General features: G+C 51.1%; 1 protein-coding gene across 1 annotated transcript in view; it reads right to left on the bottom strand.

The window, feature by feature from the left end:
• Positions 1–12,810: 12,810 nt before the first annotated feature.
• GRID2IP (Grid2 interacting protein) overlaps positions 12,811–17,707 on the bottom strand; it is a 34,121-nt gene continuing 29,224 nt past the window's right edge. Inside the window, exons 18-22 of the mRNA XM_056866345.1 lie at positions 16,004–16,090; positions 15,291–15,420; positions 14,611–14,729; positions 13,806–13,970; positions 12,811–12,888 (exon numbers count right to left, since the gene is read on the bottom strand). Of these exons, the coding sequence (XP_056722323.1) occupies positions 12,817–12,888; positions 13,806–13,970; positions 14,611–14,729; positions 15,291–15,420; positions 16,004–16,090 (573 nt within the window). The 3' untranslated portion in view covers positions 12,811–12,816. The remainder of the gene's footprint in view (positions 12,889–13,805; positions 13,971–14,610; positions 14,730–15,290; positions 15,421–16,003; positions 16,091–17,707) is intronic.

The following is a 17,707-nucleotide window of genomic DNA, read 5'->3' as shown; positions in this document are numbered from 1 at the left end:
TTGACCCACCAGCAAGGGCATCCTTGGGTGCTGGTGAGCGTAGGCATAGACCTGCAACCTCGAAGAGGATGAATAGAGAGGAGGGGACGGGGTCACATGGGCTGCATTTACAGTCCACAAAGAAGGGCTTAGGCCAAAGTATCTTTCATGTTTTTGTTGTCTTGTTTTCTAAACTTGCTTTCTCTTCATTATATCTACTCTTTACGCTATTAGCTTGAATTGTCCGGCTCATTTTTCACATCAGTTGGTTTCAACAGGAAACACATTTCTTGCTCTGATTTCCCCCACCTCATCCAGTTGGGATGAAATTGTTCCCAGTGCCCAGGGGGGATTCTCCCTGCCACATTTCAGACAGCTGAGAGAAAGCGTCCCTCCGTTACAGGTAGCTACAGCACAGGGGAAGCGTTCGGCAGAAACCCACTGCCGGCCGACGGTGGTCTTTTCTCAATTTGTATAAAGGGCTTTTTTTTTTTTTTGCACTTGATTAGATTAACTGATGTTCCATTGGAATGGTCAAATCCACTACAGACTGTCCCTGGGTAATAGAAATAGATTTCAGAATAAAACTTCTCTCTCACCCACAGTCCAACCGCCAAAACAAACACGAAGTACAGAACCAAGACAATGATATCCACAGACTGCAACGTCTGTTGGGGAAACGCGTTCCAGTTGTTTGGGGTGGTCGACGTGGTTGGTGAGCTGCTTGTCTCCATTGCCTCTTGGATTGGTCGGATGCCTCTCTTTCCTGGTGCATTTATCTGCCCAAACAAGAGAGAGGGAGAGGTTGCTAGTTTATAGGGATCCACTGTATTCCGACCGACAATCAGCGTCTGCTTGTTCATCGGACTCCTTCGCTTTAGGGCTGAAGTCGACAGTAGCTTCTGAAGGGCCCATTCAAGCTGGGCGCTGCAAGTGAAAACACGCCGTTGCGGCTGATTGGGTGCCAAAGCATCAGACTGCAGGCCAGTTTGTTTGCCTCTGATCTGAGCAGTATCTCTAGTTTAAACAGGTATTGGGGGCTGGGAGAGATGGTGGGAGAGCAGTTGGATTAGATGGGTCCTGGGTTAGAGGGGCCAAAAGCTTGACGCTCTCTTTTTTTTTTTTAAATCACATGCTTGCAGTGCTTTGACTCAGCACTAAACACAGGAAGAGACAAAGGATAAGATACTTCAGTTCCGTTTTTGCATAACCCTTTGCCACTTTCTCTTGCCAATGACTGATAAGAAGGATTGAGCGTCTCTCATTCAAAAGGAATTTAGCCACTTGTACCTTCCCCAAGGTCTCCAGATATTCTGGAGGACTCTGAGTCCCGTAACATTTGCTACAGAAAACCTCCAACAGAAAGGAAGGATCAACTCAATTAGACTTACTTTTGCACATGTGCTTGGGTGGGAAACTGAAGAGAGGTTCTGCTCAGTGCCTTAGGCTAGGATTCGAGGTCCCAATCCAGCCCCACAAAAGGAGGCGGCCCAAGATAACCTCCTCAGCGCCCTCGTGCTCAGCTGGCTAACAGAATACAGTGGGAAATGGAAGGAAATCGCCCTCCTGCTCCCGGGCTTGGGATGCACACACACGCCGAAGTAACAAGATTCTGCTAATATTTTCTCTGCCATGGTATGGAATTTGCAGTCTGTTCCTCAGCCATAGGGAGAACAGGAGCCTCATTATCTCTGGGGGAAAAGATAGTTTTAATGGCCCCGTTGCCATCCCGAAGATGCAACGCTTCTTCCAGCGCATATGTGGCAGCACCTGGAAGACATAACTTACCGTTCCATGTGCAAGTCCTCGCCAAGCCAACGAAACACCAACAGGGAGCGTTGGAGAGCTCCCCTCCACAACAGCAGTGGTGCTGTGCCCGGCTGCTGGAAAAGCTTCCTGGAGAACGAGTTATTCGAAACTGCTGCCAGCCACCGCCTGGGGGTTTTGAGAGCAGGCAAACGAGTTTCCCTCCTTGGGTCTTGGCACTCAAGGGTGCTCATGGAGGGGCGGGGGCCAAAACACCACCTTGCGTGTGGGCGTGGCTTCCATAATTGGCCAGAACCTTTCCTCTGGCAGGAAGTAGCTGAGGCAGAAAGTCTCTGGGAAGTGCAGAGAGCTCGTCAGGAGGCTGCAGGGCCAGCCGAGAAGCTCACCTTCTCTCCTAAGAGGTGCATTTAAGAGAGGCCCTTTGCTGTACGGCTTTTAGGCTGGGATGCTGCCAGGTACCCAGGCCTGGCTGAAGACATTTGGATGGATGCTGAAGAAAAGAACTGCAGCTGCTACACTACTCTCACACAGTGTTTGGCAAAGGAAAACGAACCCATCTGGTTTCCGTTAGGTGAACAAGGGCAACTTCATTGAAGCTAGATCTAGCAAGGACAGTAAGTTTTAAGAACAGAACCTGCATGTACATAGGCAGATACCGCTGGTGGCCAGACACCAGAGGGAAAAATTTATCCCAGTGGCAGCTGGCTGCTGCGGTTGCTAGAAGCAGAAGAGAAGCCTAGATGGACTTCGGTCTGACCCAGCAGGGCTCCCCCTGGGTGCTTAAGATGTTCACACTGGCACAATAAACATTCAGCTGCTCTGAGGTCTGGATTTCATATTAAGCCAAAGAACATTTGTGAGATAATAGCTTCAAAATATGGAAACTCAGAAAGCATGTTTATGCATTTTGAACATGGACTTCATTATTGTAAAAGAGCATCTCACTTTTCTCTCCTCCAAAGAAAGCAAAAAATAAAATAAGAATGCAGGCCCTGGCCGTAACAAACAGTCTGTATGTTGACGACGATGGAGCAGCAGAATGGCTGGTTGTAAAGCATCATGTTCATGAGTGATCATCATCATTACAAACCCCACATTTTCACAGTTCAAAGTGCAACACATACTGCCAAAGTGATAAGGTCCATTTCTTAAGACACGCTGGCATACAAGACAAGGAATACACACTAGAGACAAATTCAGTACACACAAGTGACAGTAAGAAAACAAGAACTTCTCTAACAAGGGATTCAGCCCAATTAACACATTCTGCTGCCATGTTAAAAATACGATGAAAATGAAACCTGCAGGGGATTTCTTCAGGCCCACTGGCCAGATACTCCAAGGCAGGTGCTGCAGCCAAAGGATGGCATGAAGTACCCAACGCACAGTAAACCTGGTGCTGTGGTATTTGTGGCAAAACTTCACTTAGAAAACTCCCCCAAACGTCCAGTTTGCCCACACTGGGTTGCTTCCCCAGATCTATGAAGATGCGCCCACAATCCATGTGAGGCAGGAAATACCCCTTGAAAATCAAGTTTTGGAGTCACTATCCATCTCTACTCCTGAGCCAGGAAGACATCTCAAAAACACTGTGGAGAAATTCATTTTGCTATGAGGTTGATCTTTGCAACAACAACAACCACACTTGGTTTAATAGTTTTTCTCAGTCAGCAGAAGATAGGCAGGAAGGGGGAAGTCAGTTGCTCCTACGTATCATCCATCATGGCAATGGCTCTAGTGAGCACCCAGGTATCAAAGATTTGCAAATGACCATCCTGGCCAGAGTCAATGAAATGGCCAGCTCACACCTTGGCTGGAATTTGACAGCCAGAAAGCGACCGAGACTTGGGATGCAGGGGGCTAGATGAGATCTTCCTGGCAAACCCAGGAAGAGTTTTGACTTGTGGGAGGGGGCAGAGAGAGGAGATAAAATCCCTTGGCACAGAAGATGTGCCCATTTTTCAGGTCCATTTCGATTGATTCCACCTGGGCTCCATCAGGTCCATTTCGATTGATTCACACCTGGGCTCCATCTTGACAGCTGCCATTGCCGCGTGGAGCAGACAACGACTCAAAGGTGATGGGAAGCTTTTAGATCACTTTACCTTAAAGTTTAAAGAGACTGCCTTAGAATAAGACCAGCTAGGACATGTACAGAGTTGAGGGAGAGAGGATTGTGTGTTCGTATCTTTCTTTTGTACCTGTTCCTCAGTCTGTTGCTGTGTGGAGTGTGTGTGCGGACTTTTTTGTTTTAATAAATTATTTACTGGTAGTTGTTCTCTGTACAACTTATACCTGCACTGTCTGAACATACTATTCAAAATATGTGTCAGGGAAAGGGAGGCGTTGGTTGCTAGATTGCTAATTACCAGGGAGTGGACAAGTGCAGTAAGCCGTCCTCACGGTAACCAGTCACTGGGTAGTGGGAGATGCAGGCACAAGGCAGGGCCTTTAATTAGCAACAAGGAAGGGAAGCTGGGAGTACTGGCCTCCTTGGTGGGTAATTCTGAAATTGACCAACTGGTGGCAGTGTACCAAAGGAGAAGGAGAGAGGACTCCTCTAATGGTCAGGAGAGCTGGGAGAGTAGCTCATTGCTGGGCGGAGTCTCAGGTTGACCGCTTAGATGCCTCTATGTGCCTAGATGCCTGTGTGCAGAAACTCAGAGGGACCTGTGGGTCAGTGGGGCCCATTCCACCACAAGCACTTCTGACAACCATATGGATGCACACTCACAAGGACTAGTTAGTGCTCTTCCTAAGACCTGGTTGGTTGCAGGAAGCAGTCCTGAAGCTAAGCTAATCCTGACATTTGCCAGACTCTCCTCAGGAGCAGAACGGGTACCTTGGAGTAACTAGTTCCAGAGGACAATTCTTCTAGCAGACATACGACTCATTGCCCAAATTCAAGGGTTGGTTGTCCTTACAGGTTGGTTGCTAGAGATTAGCTTCATTTGAGATTTGACAGAGGGAGGGGGGAATGCAGAAATTCCCAGAAGTCCCCTGATCTAGGAAATTAAACTGAGCAGTAGATATATCCTTCTCTAACCTGAGCCTTTATGTAGCATCTCTGCAACTGCAAATGATATTCCCTCCACACCCAGACAGGGGTGCATTATGGTAGAGGGAATATCATTTACAGTTGCAGAGATGCTACATAAAGGCTCAGATTAGAGAAGAATATATCTACTGCTCAGGTGAATTTCCTAGGTCAGAGGACTTCTGGGAATTTCTGCATTCCCCCCCCCCTCCCATCTTTCCTTCTGATTTCAGTTAGCAGACTCTGTTACTCTCCCCCAATAGAAAAAGATTGCAGATAATTCCAAAAAACTACACTCATTTATTAGGACAAGTGAAAACAACACAAAATACAATGTGTTTGAGATTCCCCAGACTAAAAATTAAGTTTGGGGGAATTTGAAAGCTTCCCATTTAGTGATATTTTGATTATCTCTCCTTTTTATAAAAAAATGTGGCTGTTGTTTTCTAAAGTAATTTTTTGTCTTGTACCTGTGACTTGGTGAAAGGAAAGTTTGGGAGTTTTGTGAATTCCAATCACAGCCTTGCCTCTCTTCATTCTCCTGGCAGAAGCCACAGTCCTTTTGCTGGGGCGAGGCTCTTTGCAGAGAACAACCACGGCATTGAAATGGATCCATTCATGCCCGCCCAACAAGAGGCAGCAGCAGCCCATGGGGCTGGCTCCGGAAAGCTTCTCAAAGCAGGTCTTGTGCCCCTCCTGCCCCTTCATTTACAGTCCTATGTAAACAGCCTCCAAGTATCTCAGACAAAATCTATCCCTGCCCTCCCCCCCACCCAGAAACCCGCACAAACGATTCTCTTAAGACGCAAGTTGGGAAAGGAGAGGAAACTTACCATCCCTCTTCCCTCTGGGTCTCGTTCTTGTGTCGCACTTGGATGCCGCCAGCCTTCTGCCAGTCCACGAGGCGGCTTAAATATTGCCAGAGCTGTGGGATTTGCCAACTGGGACCTGCTTTACATTTTCACAAGGAACGAGAGGGAAAATTTATAGGCAGAGCCATTCTGTTAATTGGCTCTGTTTCCTGTGCTGTTCATGATTAGGGTGGTGTTTGTCTCCTTATCAGGGATTGCAGGTTGGGGGGGCAGGTCAAACTCCAAAGTGTATCATCCCTTCACCCTGCCCCGTTGGGGGAGAGAGAGAGAGAGAGAGACATGCAGATGCAATCCCAGAGGCTCAGAAGTATCTCTGCCACACACCCGCTACCACCAACTGCCCATATCCCCAAGCCTCAAGGGCAACCTCAGCCTATGTGGATCGGTCAGCCTCCGTACAATCCTTTGGGAAGAGGAGTTGTTTTGCATCCCATCTGTACATTTCAAAAACCAGCAACTCCTGGTCTGGAGTCCGAAAAGACTACAACGCATTCCAGGGAAAGAAAAACAAGGTAGGAAAGGGGACAGGACCCCGCCAAAGGAAGACAGAGAAGCTGGCAACGATGCAAATCTGAGCGGTGCCCTTTACTAATCGATGCCCGTCAGTGCGGCCCGAATGTTGCACTCGGACCTTTCCCAAGAAAGAGTCCTCAGAGCAACACCACTGGTGTGCCACAGCTCACCTCATGGCTATTTTGAAGGAGTCAGTGTGAGGAAAGAGGCCAAGTGGGCAGCTGACCGAGGGAGGCCGTGAATTCCAAGCATTCCGTTCTTCCTATTGTTGTTTTTTGTTGTTTTTAAACCAATGTTTCAGCCAGCCTGGATTTTTCCAAATGAGCCCTGTGCTTTTTCTCCATAGGCTGAAATCTATGCCCCCCCCCACATCACCGCCCCCCCCTACTCCTTGTAGGCGGGGAAGCAGCTTATGGGAGGTGATTCTGAACAAACAGCAAGGAGGAAAAGGGATCAGCGTACCCCTGCTGCGGATCCCACCCTCCCAGTTTCAGTCTCCTGGAACTGATTTTTTGTTTAGTTAAACAAGCTGCCTGTCTGGCGTCGTCTGAGCGAATGGAAACCATTTGCAACAAGCGTCTCTACTCTCAGGCTGGGCAGTGATGACCCACCAGGTCAAGTGGTCCTGTGGCCTCATCTTTCAACATCCCCTGAAGGCAAGGGGGCTCTTCTTCTGCCATGTCCTCTGCCTTTCCCGTGCCTGCCCTGTCACGCCACCTGCCTCTGAGGGTGTCCAGGGCCTCATTTAAATAATCTATGAGACAGGTTTCCTTTCTGCCATCTGGCTGGAATTTGGCAACAACAGGTCCTTTGTGGAGGGCTCAAATCTCGAAGGCCCTGACATGGATGGCCCAGGCTAGCTGATCTCCTGGGGTCTCAGAAGCTAAGCAGGATCAGCCCTGGTTAATAGTTGGGTTAGACCATCAAGGAAGTCCATGGCCGCTACATAGAGGCAGGCAATGGCAAAAACCACCTCTGTTTGTCTCTTGCCTTGAAAACCCTATGGGGGGGGTCACCTTAAGTCAACTGCGGCTTGACGCCACTTTCCCACCCCTGCGCTCCCCAAGACGTCTGTCTCAATTTGATGGGGAAAGTGACATCCCAACAGCCATACTTTGCTTCTCTTCTGGCCCTTGAAGAGCAGCCTCTTTTGAACTGGAGGGGTTGTGTGCATCCTTTCATTTTAGACAAGATATATGTTGGCCTTGTAGCCACTTAGTTGGCCTAGAAAGACCCTGGACTCTTGATTTCTGTGGCAGGCTTATTTGGTGGATGCTCCTACCAAGTCTGGCAGCGTGCATCTGGAGTGCATCATCTTAGCCAGCGTTTGGAAACCTGCAAAGTTCTGTCCTGGAGAATGGGCCAAAGCAACACCTTTGAGGCCCAACCAGCAAGAAGTCCCAGCGAGGAGCTACTGCGAGGCTGGAAACAACCATTTCGGTGCTGCAGCTTACCGGACCGCTTCCCACTTCCCAAAACCTCGGCCTTCCCCTTCCTCCTCCTCCTCTCCCCAGTGTACCTCTCCCTGTGACTCTTAATGAGGAATCTGACCGCACCAGATCCAGCGGCAGCGGGAAGTGCTGGCCTGGGCTTCCAGGAAGGAGTCTCCTCTGCACGAGTCAGGGCGAGCAACCGGATCCTCTTGGCTCTGCTCGCACCAACGTTCTGCCCTTTTCCCTTCCTTGCTCTCAGCCCCTCTGCCCATCCCTGGAGCATTTCTGGCTCCTTTTTTAAGAAACTGCAATCTGATCACTGCCCAGCTGCTCTGCGGTGTCAGAACAGGCAAATGGCTCCTGCACTGGGCAGCATTAGCCCTGGGGGTGGGGGGTTCCCCAATCGGCAGGTGGTCGTCTCCCAAGCAGGATTCAGCCACAGGGTGAGCCAAGTGGGCAGCGTGGCCATGCCAGTAATGATCACACAGCACTGAAGAGAGGAGGCTCAGGAGGGAAGCCTGGCTAGCAACAAAACAAAGGTTTGACAGACTCCCAAGAATACCTCTCATCATTGCTCTGAAGCCCCCTCAATCTTCTTTGCAGTCATCTGATCAAATTCTGGCCCTAGAGAGCACAGAACCAGCACACTCTCTCAAGTATCCAACAGCTATAAACTTTAAAAGACTCCAGCTGGTCTTCCCAGGGCTGTGTCCTAAAATCCCGGTTCTTCCTTCCTGTAAGACTTTTTCACACACTGGCTACAACATCTGCCTCTTGATACGCAGGCAGGTTAGGGCAGATGCGTCGCCTCCCATCCTGTGGCGGTTCAGTGTCTGAATAGGGATCGGCGCCAGCAAGAGCGCCTTCACCTTTGTGGGACCGGACTCCGGAGCAAGACCTGTGGCCAGCAGGCGCACCGAAACTCCTACTGGTATCCAACAGCATTCTTTGTTGTTACAACAGCGGCTTGCAGGGCAAGCAAGCGACGGGGCCTCGGTGGCCTCACCCCCTCTGATACTTGACGACACTTGCACAAACACAAAGTAGTGCTTATCCCATGCCTGGGCCGCATGCCAGAAATGATCTCAGGCTATCACATGAGCCAGTGTGCCGTGGTCAGCCTCAGTGTCCCGGAGGCAGCCGTGCCTCTTTGGGGGAAGCAGAATCTTAGGGCAAGGGCTCAAAAGTTATATCCTAGGAACTGACTGAAATGCCTTTTGCCCCGGGTGCTCCGCTTGCTGGAGAGTTCCGGCGCAGAAGCTTGATGTATGGATTTCTTTAGCCGTGCCTGTCCCAACCCTCCCTTTCCAAGGGGCTTGGGGCAGGTAGGTAAAGGTAGTCCCCTGTGCAAGCACCTGGTCCTTCCTGACCCATGGGGTGATGTCACATCCCGACATTTACTAGGCAGACTTTGTTTTATGGGGTGGTTTGCCAGTGCCTTCCCCAGTCGTCTTCCCTTTACCTCCAGCAAGCTGGGTACTCATTTTACCGGCCTTGGAAGATGGAAGGCTGAATTGACCTTGAGCCGGCTACCTGAAACCGACTTCTGTCGGGATCGAACTCAGGTCGTGAGCAGAGCTTCGACTGCAGTACTGCAGCTTTACCACTCTGCGCCATGGGGCTCTTGTAGCAACAGTTAAGAGGAAAGGAGGATAGTAACATCCACCAGTTAGCTCCTGCACCTACTTAATGCTGCTGGCTGTGGGACGGCATCCCAAAGACGTCTGCAGGGCCTGCCACATCTGCTCTAGCAGAGCTCAGAGACAGAAAACGCAACAGAGCATGGCGGTAGGAGCAAACGGAGGCTGGTTTCTCGTGGAAGAGAGGCTGCCAGGGAAGAGTCTGTATTTTCCATTGATACGGTGGAGGCTTCTCACAAAATCAGAGAGCGAGGAGGAGAAGAAGAGTTGGTTTTTATATGCCAACTTTCTCCACCACTTAAGGAAGAATCAAACAGACTTACATTCACCTCCCTTTCCCCGCCCCACAACAGACGCCCCGGGAGGTAGGTGGGGCTGAGAGAGTTCGGAGAGAACTGTGACTAGCACAAGGTCACCCAGCAGGCTTCATGTGGAGGAGTGGGGGAAACCAACCCGGTTCTGCAGATAGCTTCTGCCGCTCCTGTGGAGGGGTGGGGAATCAAACCCTGTTCTCCAGATCAGAGTTCACCACTCCAAACCACCGCTCTTGACCACTACACCACGCTGTGGAGTAACTGAGCGAGCACGTGAATACTTAATGATCACCTCCCCAAGGCCTCAGATCTAGCCTGTCAAAGATAACCACTACATGATCGAAGAAGAATACTTATTAAGAGCCACGCCAGGGCAATATAGCAAACATACAACAAAGTCCCACCCAGCACATTTTCCACTAGTGAACTGTCGTTACTTGCAACCAGGCGTTTGGTGGCGAACTGAAGTGTGTGCCAGGAATGTTCAGCCTGATCTGGCTCGTGATATCTAGGTTTTATCTACCTACTGATAACACGTCTCTGCTGCTCTTCCTCCTAGGCAGCTGCTGTCAAAGCAACATTTAAAAAAAAAAAACACCTGCACAGCCGATCAAAAGCCTTTGCTGGGCGAAAGCCCCACCTGGCCCACCCAGGAATTTAGAGACATTGTCCAAGGGAGGCAGTTTTTCCATAGAACAGACCTTGCTTCAAGGAAGGTATACCTTTATTGGGATGGGCACAAAGATCGGACGGAGACATGGAACTGGGCATATATACACAGCCCTCAATGGAAGCTCTCTTTTTTTTGTTTTTAAGTCACAAGAAACTACCTTCTGGAAGTAAAGAGTTCTTGGTATCTTGCATGGTTGCAGCCGCTAGCAAACCAGGTCTTGAAACATTAGACGGAGCAATAACTGGACACGAGACCTGTCGTCCGGAATGGAAAGTGGCAGCCACAGTTATGGATCAAGAGGGGTTGCAGAAGAAAGGCTGTGACCACCCTTGGACAGTAGCCAAGTGGGCACTTCACCGGCCTCAGTGGAAAGAGCTTGCAGCCAGGGAACGGGAAAGCCAGGCTGGGCTTTTTAACGTGACGGCAAAGAGGGCCAGACCCCCCGCTAAAGCCGTCGGCTGCAGTGAATGCACAGAGCGGCAAGTCCACCGTTTTGGCCAAGGCTGCAGTGAAGCTGTTGGGTGGAGCTCCTGGCCCCTTCCAGGACCAAAAGGGGTGGGCTGAAATGAGGCCCTCGGCTTAATTTTCAGTTAAGGGTGTTGATCTGTGATCTGCAGTTGGACTTTTTCCATTCATACCGTGCAGTCGCAGAGGCTGCAATTCGGAGCAGAGGGGAATAGGAAGGGGCTTTTAAACTCTATCTCTCGTCACGTGATTTGTCTGCTGAAAATTGCCCTGAAGCTGTTTCTCCCCCTGTTGGGGTGGGGGGAGCAGGCGAGGGCAGAGCCTGAGCCGCTAACAGTACTGGGCTACATTATGTGGTCACTTGACTCTGCAGAAGCTCCTTTGGCTCTCTAACAGTTAGAGCGGCTCCTCAGTGGAACAGGCTTCCTTGGAGGTGGTGAGCTCTCCTTCCCTGGAGGTTTGTAAGCGGAGGCACAGGCCGCCTGTCAGCAATGCTGATTCTGTGACTTTAGGCAGATGATGAGAGGAAGGGCACCTTGGCCATCCTCTGGGCATGGAGTAGTGGTCACTGGGCATGAGATGATGAGAGGGAGGGCATCTTCTGGGCACAGAGTAGGGGGTCACTGGGGGTGTGGGGAGGAGGTAGTTGTGAATTTCCTGCATTGTGCAGGGGGGGTGGACTAGATGACCCTGGTGGTCCCTTCCAACGCTATGATTCTATGTCACAGTACTTGCTCCTGAAAACCATTTGGAAATCTACACTAAATGGGACTTTACCACCGTCTGAATCTTAACTACCAGAAGGCGCTGGCTGACGAGAGTCTGCCCCGGTCTCACCATACAGAAGGTCTTCTGTTGGGCAGAGAAGATGCCCAGGGCCGGAGCCAGTAAGAGTGTTTTTTTTTTTTAAAGAGAGCTCCGGACTGGGAGCTGAGAGGCCCTGGAGGGGCAGTCTCCTTCCTTCAGCCCCACCGGCTTCTAGTCAAGCAGGCTGGGCACACGTTTGGGGAGCTCTCTAGAAACCCTACAGAGTCTTATCAGTGACAGAAGTATAATGGGATAATTGCCCATACAATGGGCTGCACTGCCTCTGGCCCATTCGCTCCACCCCAGTTTCCAGGGGGAGAAACCTCTCGCCTGCTCCCAGAGAAGTAAAATGGAGCAACAGGAGAAGGGTGTGGGTATGGTGAGATTGGAGTTAGCCAACTATGAGAGAGTGAAGCAAGAACGGCTCCATTCATATGCTGGAGAATTAGCTCACAGCTTCCCTGCCACAACTTTTAGCTCCTGGCACAAGAGGTGAGCCCCCAACCTGCAGTCCATCCTGCCACCTTAAGGTTCTTCTCTGTTTGTTTGTGTTTTGCCCAAGATGTGCTTGGTGCATTTGCAGATCTGCCCCCACCCCCGGACATAACAGTCCTCAGATGTGCGGTTGTGTTTATTTTGGCAGTAAAAGAGCAGGGTGGTGGCAGCAGCAGCAGTAGCAGCTTCCAGGCCGAGGCAAGCTTTTGGGGAGAGTCTTGAGATGCTAGTTGAGTTGGCTGAGAAACCGCCAGGAGCTCCTCAAGGGGGACCAGTTTGGGGTTAGGCACCAAAGCAAGGAAGGAATCTGTTTCTCCCCCCACACACACACACACCAATATGCATAAAGAAGCTGACCCACTGATACCAAACACCACCCACAAGCTCATATGACATCTCCCTGAAAGGAAATGAATCCTCATGAAGGCTCTTTAAATGTGAGGAAAGGAACAAGAGGGCCCTTTGGGGCCTCCGTGTATTGAGTCCTGTCTCCAGAGGCCACTGAGCCCAAGAAACACCAGTCCTGAGAGCGAGGATGATAAACTCTTTGTGGTGTCTGTAGAAACCCTGGGAAAGATGCCCTGTGGGACACTCTGAGAGCCACACCCACTTGCAAGTCCACAAAGCCCTCTCTCCTCTCACATCCAGCTCCACAGGGGAATTGCAGGAGCAAAATCCAACAGCACCAGAATGTGCACAGAGGGTGGTCCTCTTCTCTCCCCAGCAGTTCTCAGCTGGCGTGTATTTACAACCCAGCGACCAGGACCAATTGCACTTTGTTGGCTAGAAAGCACCGTGCCCAATGTTGCCTTCATCCCCCATCACCAGGCGAGTGGTGGAGTCATCCTGGGGCTACGCTGGGGCTCACCAGCCTGTACATCGCTGAAGGCTCGCTGCCAGGAAGGAGAGAAAATAAAAACAGCAGGTCACGGAATGCCAGAATATTCAGAGGTACAGATTCCACACGGGAAGTTACCTACATGCTTCTTGTGAAATGGTCACACAACCAGGAATCCTTCCAGAAATCCTAAACCTGTGGCAAAGTAGACATCTGGGTGCTGCGCTATTCTAGGATCATGCCACAAATGTTCCAATGCAAGGCTGTTTGCAATCTGGAGAATGCATTGGGGGAATCATCTGCTTGGTGGAAACTCGCAAACTTGCCCCGGAAGGGCTTCACTCCTGCTGTGGTTGTGGCTGGACGACAGGCCTCTCTGCTCATCAGAGTCCTCAGCATAAGCTACTGGTCATGAGCATAAGCTTCCACTGCACCACCTCCCCCTCTGACAACATGTCTCAGGTTGAACAGTAGCTGCTAATGCCTCTAGCAAATGATTCAGATGGTTCACCGTCGACAAAGCAGCAGGAAAACATCAGACGACAAGGAGCATTAGCTCAAAGCCCAGCCAGGTCTCACGATACTAAAGTGACAGTATGAATCAATCCTGATTGTAGCCACAGAACGAGGAAGAGAGCACGTTCCCCCACCTTCTCAGTGGTTATCAGCAGCCAAGGACTCATGGTGGTGCAAAGTGCCGTCAGATTGCAGATGACTGAAGTCCCTCACCTCCTTCACACACAGGCCATCTTTTGGGATCCTGCCCAGATTCACGAAACTGTGAAACTGGCAGCAAATGGCTCACACCCCTCCCTTCCACAAGCTGCTGAGCCAACCTGTTCAAAGCCGTTTAACTGGCAAAATCCTCCCATCCCCATCCGCTCCTAATAAAGTAAAACATACACCAGGCTGACATCTGTGACCGGATCACACCAGAGAACACTTGGAAATGTATAGAAACCCACAGCTCACCTCGAACTTGCTCATGAACTCAGCAAAAATGCCAAAGAAAGCCTCTGAGGTTGTGACTTTTGAGTCCTCCCCAAAGAAGGACAAGGCTTTGCCAAACTCTTCCATTGCTTTGTGCTGAAGATCAGCCAAAGACTGAATGATGGGGCGGGCACGTTCCAGGAAAGCCTCGAGGAGGATAGCTAAGGACAATCTGAACATCGTAAACGTGTCGTAAGAAGAGAGCCAAGCGCAGCGCGCCAGAAGCCCACAGATGTAAAGCAGTAAGCAAAGAGATGGCTTCATTGCTCTCTTATTAGCTAAAGAAAGCCAATTCCAGTTGCCTTTATTCATGGGGAGGAAGCTTCCCAGGGATATCTTCACTCAGAATGCAGAGGAGTCTCTGTAATGTGAAGTTTAAATGGCACAAAAGCGCAAATGAGTCCTCACCCCACCCCCCATCCCAGCGTGACTCTTAACTTTCAACTTTCCAACTCTCGTTCAACCTGCTCACGTGTCGGCGAGGCTCACAGGACCAGACCACAGTCTCCAGTCGGGCCCTGCTTCTTTCCTGGTCATCTTGGCCATCTTCTGGTCCCTGGGGGTGGGGGGTAGTTGTGAATGTCCTGCATTGTGCAGGGGGTTGGACTAGATGACCCTGGTGGTCCCTTCCAACTCTATAATTCTATCCCTGCGGAGAAGGGGGCAGAGGCTCCCGTCCTGCTGCGAATGCAACAGTGAGGAGGGCTTCCCTCCTCCAGCGCCAGATTCCCGGCGGGCTTGGGTGTCTGTCTGCAAGCGGATCGCTGGCTGTTTCGACAAAGGATACAACCATCACGTCCCCAAACCTGTCCTCCGAGCAAGCCGGCATATCCTGGCAGGCAATCTCAATCTCCTCCACGGTGGTGTGAAGGTCATCAAGGTCGGCCGTTAATGTTCTCTGATTCACTAAAAGGGAGAGGAGAAGCAGAAGTTGGGCTTGGGCCATTTTGGCTTCTCCAATGGAGTCTTCTACAGCTGTCCTGGGACCAAGTACCTTTCAGAGGTTCCCCCAAGTGAAGGATTTCTATCATCGAGGCTAACCTCCTCCCTGGAAGAAGGCCCATCCATTCTCCAACCACATCTCTATGAACAGATGACGCTGCTTCAGACTGGCTTTTTAGGGTCCCAGGCCAGGATCTTTCCCAGCTCTGCCTTTTCACTGGAAACGCCTGACCCTGAACTCTGGGACCTCCGCTGTGCGTGCCAGGAGCAGGAAGCAGCTGCCTTGCGAGGCAGGCTTCCGGTGTAATAGTTTCATCTGGCACTGAGAGAGTGAGCCAAGTTGCACCCTGCCCAAACACACCCTGTGGGGAAGCCCCAGAAAAACCCCCAAAGCCCTAGAAGGAACTAAAGTGGAAGGTGGAGTTATATCACAGAGCAATCAAAGACGGATGCCAGAGGCCCACAGGAGCGACTCGCTAATGTTCCCAGACAAACCCAGGAGCGGTTCCATCCTCGGTGCTTTACCTTTGGCAGCGTGTGGCACTGTAGGGAGATCCTTGGCAAAGCCCAGGAGTTCTGGGAAATGTTGGCTAAGCGATTTGGCAAGGATGTGGAGGAAGGTGGATTTCCCATCGACAGTCTTGGTTGTGTTCAACTGGAACGCAGCAAAGCAAAGCAGTCAGTGGGACCCTGGGCCACAGGGTGGCTGAGAGTAGTTGGCTCAGCTTGGGCATTCCCATGGCAGTGAGATTGCTAGCTCTTGTGGCTGGCAGCCGAGAGCGAAGCTCCTGCTTTCTGGGGGGGGGGGACCTTGGGGAGAAGGGGGCTGGCCACGAGTCACAGAGTCTTTACAAGGCGAGCGTTTCTCCTCTCTTCCTTCGGAGTTCAGGGTAACGTACTTGGCTCTACTGCGCCCCCCCCCCCATTCTCTCCTCACAACAGCCTTGAAGGTTAGGTGTGGCTGAGACTGCATGACTGACCAGGGTCAACCAGCGAGCTTCCTGGATGTGGGAGGGTTTGAACCCAGGACTCCTAGGTCCTAGCTCAACCCTTTAACCACTACTTCCCACAAGCTCCTGGTCTTTCCCTTTAATTTATATAGAGCAAACTTAAACTTGGCAACCTTTATGAAAGTTACTGAATGGGGCATTTCTTCGGTCAAGGTCAGGATTTGGGGAGGCGGAGATTACCCTATCAGGGGCTTCCTTTAAGTTTAGGGGGGCCCTGGTTCCACTTGCCTCGGTTAGGAAGTTGATTTTAAAGCCTGTGGTTCTGTTCGTCTTCGGCTGCCCGTGGTTAAGGTAGTTGCCCATCGCCAGCACGAACTGCAAAAATAATCCCTCGAGATTAAACGAGCAAGATACCCCAAGTGTGCCCCCAGCCCCCCCCCCAGACAGTTCCCTTCTTTCCTCTCCCTCTTCCATTTGGTGGCGGGCAGGGAGGTTTGCTAGCACGGCCGTTTGTTTTATTGCAGGCCAGGCAGACATTTGGCAGCTGCCGATTTCTCCTTCATTACAAGCAAAGCATCATCTGTTAGATGCCTGCCTGCCGAGTGACTGTCAGGTGCTTAAGAATCCCACTAAAGAAACAAGCCTCAAGGTTAAGAACACCGGGAGAAGGAAGGGGACCACCTGTCTGAAGGCATGTCCCCCCCATGGGTGGCAGGTGTTGCTTCAGGAACATTACAGAGTAAAGGCATTCTAGTCCAGCCTCACACCCAAAGAGAAGATACCCCCTCCACACACACACACCTGTCTGCCAGATTACCCTATTCAACTCACACCATACCATATGTTAGTATGCCAGAAGCAAATCCACTGCAGGAGGGGGGTCTGCAGAGGAAATTGATGGTGTAAACAAGGCAATCTAAAGAAAGGAAAGAAAACGCTAACCAATTTAATCCTGGGAGGTGGCGTAACACTTCTTGACTGTCCGTGCTGGCCAGCTGCCCTGAGCTTTCCCAGCCACTGCCACTGCCCAACGGGCATTCACAGAATCGGAGGGGACAGGGTGGCCCAGGTGGGACTGCCCACCACTGCTGTGAGCAGCAGGAGGCAGCATTGGGGCCAACAGCAGTGGCAGGGGACGTGGCAGAACCCTGCAGAGGAGGACCGGGGGGGCGAGACTTCGGAGGCCACCGCTTGCTTGCCAGGGGTCTCGCCCAGCCAGCCCCGAGCCACTTCAGGTAGGAGAGACTCTTTGGCAGAACCAGGCCATCCTGTGGCCTGTTGTACAGCGCGATATTTGTGCCAGCCAACGGTCAGAGTACAGAGATCCTCAGGGGGGCCCCAGCAGCTGGAATCCCGCTCCAAGAAGGGGCCCTTTGAGTTAATCGGTAGCCAGCGAATGACTCTGTGCTGTTAACCAGGCGTTATTCACGGCATCATTAACAGGCCTAAAGACTCAATTCAAAAATGGCCTTCTCACGCCCATGACAAACTGCGCAGCGCAAGCAGATGTGTATATATGGGAGCTATTGGTTGCATTATGATGGTCCAAATAAGAGCAATAATGTCGAGGGCAGAGTGCCTGGTTCACCCCTCCTCCATTTTGCAGAAGGGTGACATGATTAGAAACAATCGACTCACCTCTCCTGCCTTTTCTATCCCCATTCCAGTTTCTGAACCTGTTTCAGTGGAACAGGCTTCCTCGGGAGGTGGTGAGCTTTCTAAGCAGGTTTCTAAGCAGAGGCTAGATGGCCATCTGTCAGCAATGCTGATCCTATGACCTTAAGCAGATCGTGAGAGGGAGGGCATCTTGGCCATCTTCTGGGCATGGAATAGGGGGTCACTGGAAGTGAGATGATGAGAGGGAGGGCATCTTGGGCATCTTCTGGGCACGGAGTAGTGGGTCACTGGTGTGTGTGTGTGTGTGGGGAGGTAGCTGTGAAATTCCTGCATTGTGCAGGGGGTTGGACTAGATGACCCTGGTGGTCCCTTCCA

This window comes from Euleptes europaea, chromosome 21 (genome assembly GCF_029931775.1).
Source record: "Euleptes europaea isolate rEulEur1 chromosome 21, rEulEur1.hap1, whole genome shotgun sequence".
NCBI classification, from domain to species: Eukaryota; Metazoa; Chordata; class Lepidosauria; order Squamata; family Sphaerodactylidae; genus Euleptes; species Euleptes europaea.
This window is presented reverse-complemented; position numbering and strand designations above follow the sequence as displayed.